The sequence below is a fragment of the Hordeum vulgare genome, chromosome 2H (genome assembly GCF_904849725.1).
Source record: "Hordeum vulgare subsp. vulgare chromosome 2H, MorexV3_pseudomolecules_assembly, whole genome shotgun sequence".
NCBI classification, from domain to species: Eukaryota; Viridiplantae; Streptophyta; class Magnoliopsida; order Poales; family Poaceae; genus Hordeum; species Hordeum vulgare.
The window spans coordinates 531,501,150-531,503,785 of NC_058519.1; the positions used below are offsets into that span (position 1 = coordinate 531,501,150).

The window sequence follows — 2,636 nt, forward strand, 5'->3', positions numbered from 1 at the left end:
TCCAGAAACAGCAACCCATACACGCCCTGACATGACACCTCGCGGAAAAATGTTCCCTGGTGGAAGAATGTGACACCAACATGCGAGAGTGAGGCTAATCTAAAAACAACTCTAAGACAAGACATCTCAAAAAGAGCAATGCAGGATTACATCGCAGTCGTGTACCGACATTCCTTCATAGCTTGGCAAACATCAGTCTAATGATATACCACAGAAGACAGCTGGTGACAGGATCAAGTTGAAAGTGATTCCTAGAAATTTCAGGATGCTTACCTTGCAACGGGTAGCGACATCCTGAGATGCAAGCATAGCAGCATAGGGTGAAGATTCATCACGATCAGCCTTGACCTTCATGCCACCTGGATGGTTTATAGGAATAACAGTGCATATCAACTTATCAAGTACCATATCTAACAGTTTCAACACAAGTAATCACATAGGCAAAGATACATACCAGTGATGTGCACCAGCGTTTCCCTCCAAGACAAGTCAGTCACATGCTGCATAATGAGATACAGAGTCAACACACATGAAACAACAGTGTCCATTGCATAGGCGCAAAGAGGTAAACACTTACGATGAAGGTGTCATTGAAGGATGCAAAGATGTGAGTAACGCCACATGCTCTCCCTCACGGACTGACGGTCCAAGAGTGACGTTCTCCTCCTTGGGCTCCATGGTCTTCCTCTTCGAAGACTGCAACAACAAACAAATATTGTTGTCAGATAACTCGCTAAGAAGCATGAATGGCAGCATTTACAGAACATTTCCGGTTTTGTGCAGCACATGTAAGACAGCTTGACTTGATATAAAAATTCCACGTGAAGCCGTAGGAGGAATGCATTATGTCACTAGTGGCTGATTGCCATGGGTTTCAGTGAATTCTGGTAGAAGCTGACAAACTGGCAGCAAAGCTACTGAGTTACAGGATAAACTGCCTGCAGATGATCTGACCCTAACAGCATAACTAGAATACAGATAACAACCATGAAAACTCAACCAACAAACTAGCTGCTAGTTACCATGTATCCATGCTATGGCCGCGAATGCTTCAGTTTAGATGAAGCAAACAGCCACAAGCCTCACATCACATCATCGCCCATAAACAATTTATAGATAAGTTTATTGCAAGGTTACATAGATTAACTTAGATTACGTGACTAGTTATGAAGGGGAGCGGTCGCCATAAAACGCGTTACGCCATAAAAACATTGGGCAGATGGCACTAGCAATTTAACATATCTAGTTGCGTCATAACATGCCATATTGCAAGGAATAGCGCAAACTAGCTGCTAGTTACCTCACCGCAAAGCCGTGCCTAATATGTAACCAGTTCCTATTCTCACATAAACGACGCATGAATAACAAGATTGAATTAAGCAAAGAACCTAAAGGTTCGGGTACTTTGTAACTGAAAACTTCTTGGAAAGCAGCTGTATGTGACCGCTGATGGGCTTGTACTGGAACTGCCACTTCCGGTCGAAGTCCAGGGGCTTCAGAACTACCTTTGCCTCAAAATCATTCACCTCTGGATTGTAGAACTGAAACAATATATGGCATTAGAGATTAGACACTCAGATCATAGGGTGAACTGGTTACACACAACACAGAGAGTAACAACGGCCACTATGGCAAATTGGCAACATAACCCAAAAACTAAAATTGGGATTGTGAGCAGGCGTATACTGTCCTCGTGTAATACCAGGGACAAGGAAGCACCAACATCAGCAGAGTAAATTATTTCCAGTACGCGCATAACACCAATGTTTGGCCTGACGGATCTTGCGAGATACAGTACATTGGAAGATTGGAGCAAAATAATTGGGGGACAAATCTACGGGCAGCCCAAGACTCGAGAATTAGGGTTTATAAGGAGGGTTACCGACCTCGAAGTTGACGCCGACGCGGAGGCCCTGTAGCTCCTTGCGGAACTTGAAGTGCAGCTCGGCCGGCACGACGTTGATGTGGTACAGCTCATCCAGCGTCGTCGGTCCATCCCCAACGCCCCCATCCGCCCCTCCGCCGCCGACACCCGAGCTCGAGGCCATCGGACGCGAGAGAGGAGAACAGGCCCCTCTTTTCTTATTGTGACCACCACTCGCCGGGCGAGTGGCAGCTTCCCTCTCGTATCGGGCGGCCTGGGGGACTGCGGGCGGGGTGGGGTGGGAGGCAGGACGGTGGAGGCGGGGCGGGGTGGTCTGCCGGGGCAGTGCGGTAGTAGGGGAGGGCCGCTGGGGGGAGGCAGGGCCGCCGATGGTGGAAGCGGCAGTGGCAGCGTCTCCGTGGGCGAGACGGCGAGTCATTGTTGGCGGCGTCGCAGAGGGTTGTCCGTCCCGGCTATTGGGGAGCAGGGCGCACGCAAGGAGGTGAGGTGGGGTGGGGTGGGGGTTGGGTGGCGGCCGGAGGTGGTGGCACAGGGCGGAGGGAACGACCGGAGGTGGTGGTGGTGGGCAAGGAAAGGAAGGAGAGGCTGCTCGATCAGATCTGGAAAATGAGGAAGCGTGGGTGGGTGTGTGGGTGGTTAGGGTTTTGCTTTCTTAGAAGAGGCTCTGTCGTTGGATGAATGCTGATGGATGGCTCACATCGCGTCCAAATAGGTGATCCGCGTGAAGGCAGTTTCTCGTCTCTCATTGGCC

General features: G+C 49.8%; 1 protein-coding gene across 1 annotated transcript; it reads right to left on the reverse strand.

Annotated features, from left to right (window-relative positions):
* Window positions 1–1,388: 1,388 nt before the first annotated feature.
* LOC123430435 lies at window positions 1,389–2,048 on the reverse strand. The gene is made up of 2 exons (XM_045114306.1): window positions 1,887–2,048; window positions 1,389–1,541 (listed from the first exon to the last, which is right to left on the reverse strand). Exons 1-2 carry the CDS (start codon window positions 2,046–2,048, stop codon window positions 1,389–1,391), a joined length of 315 nt encoding a protein of 104 aa, XP_044970241.1.
* Window positions 2,049–2,636: the final 588 nt, after the last annotated feature.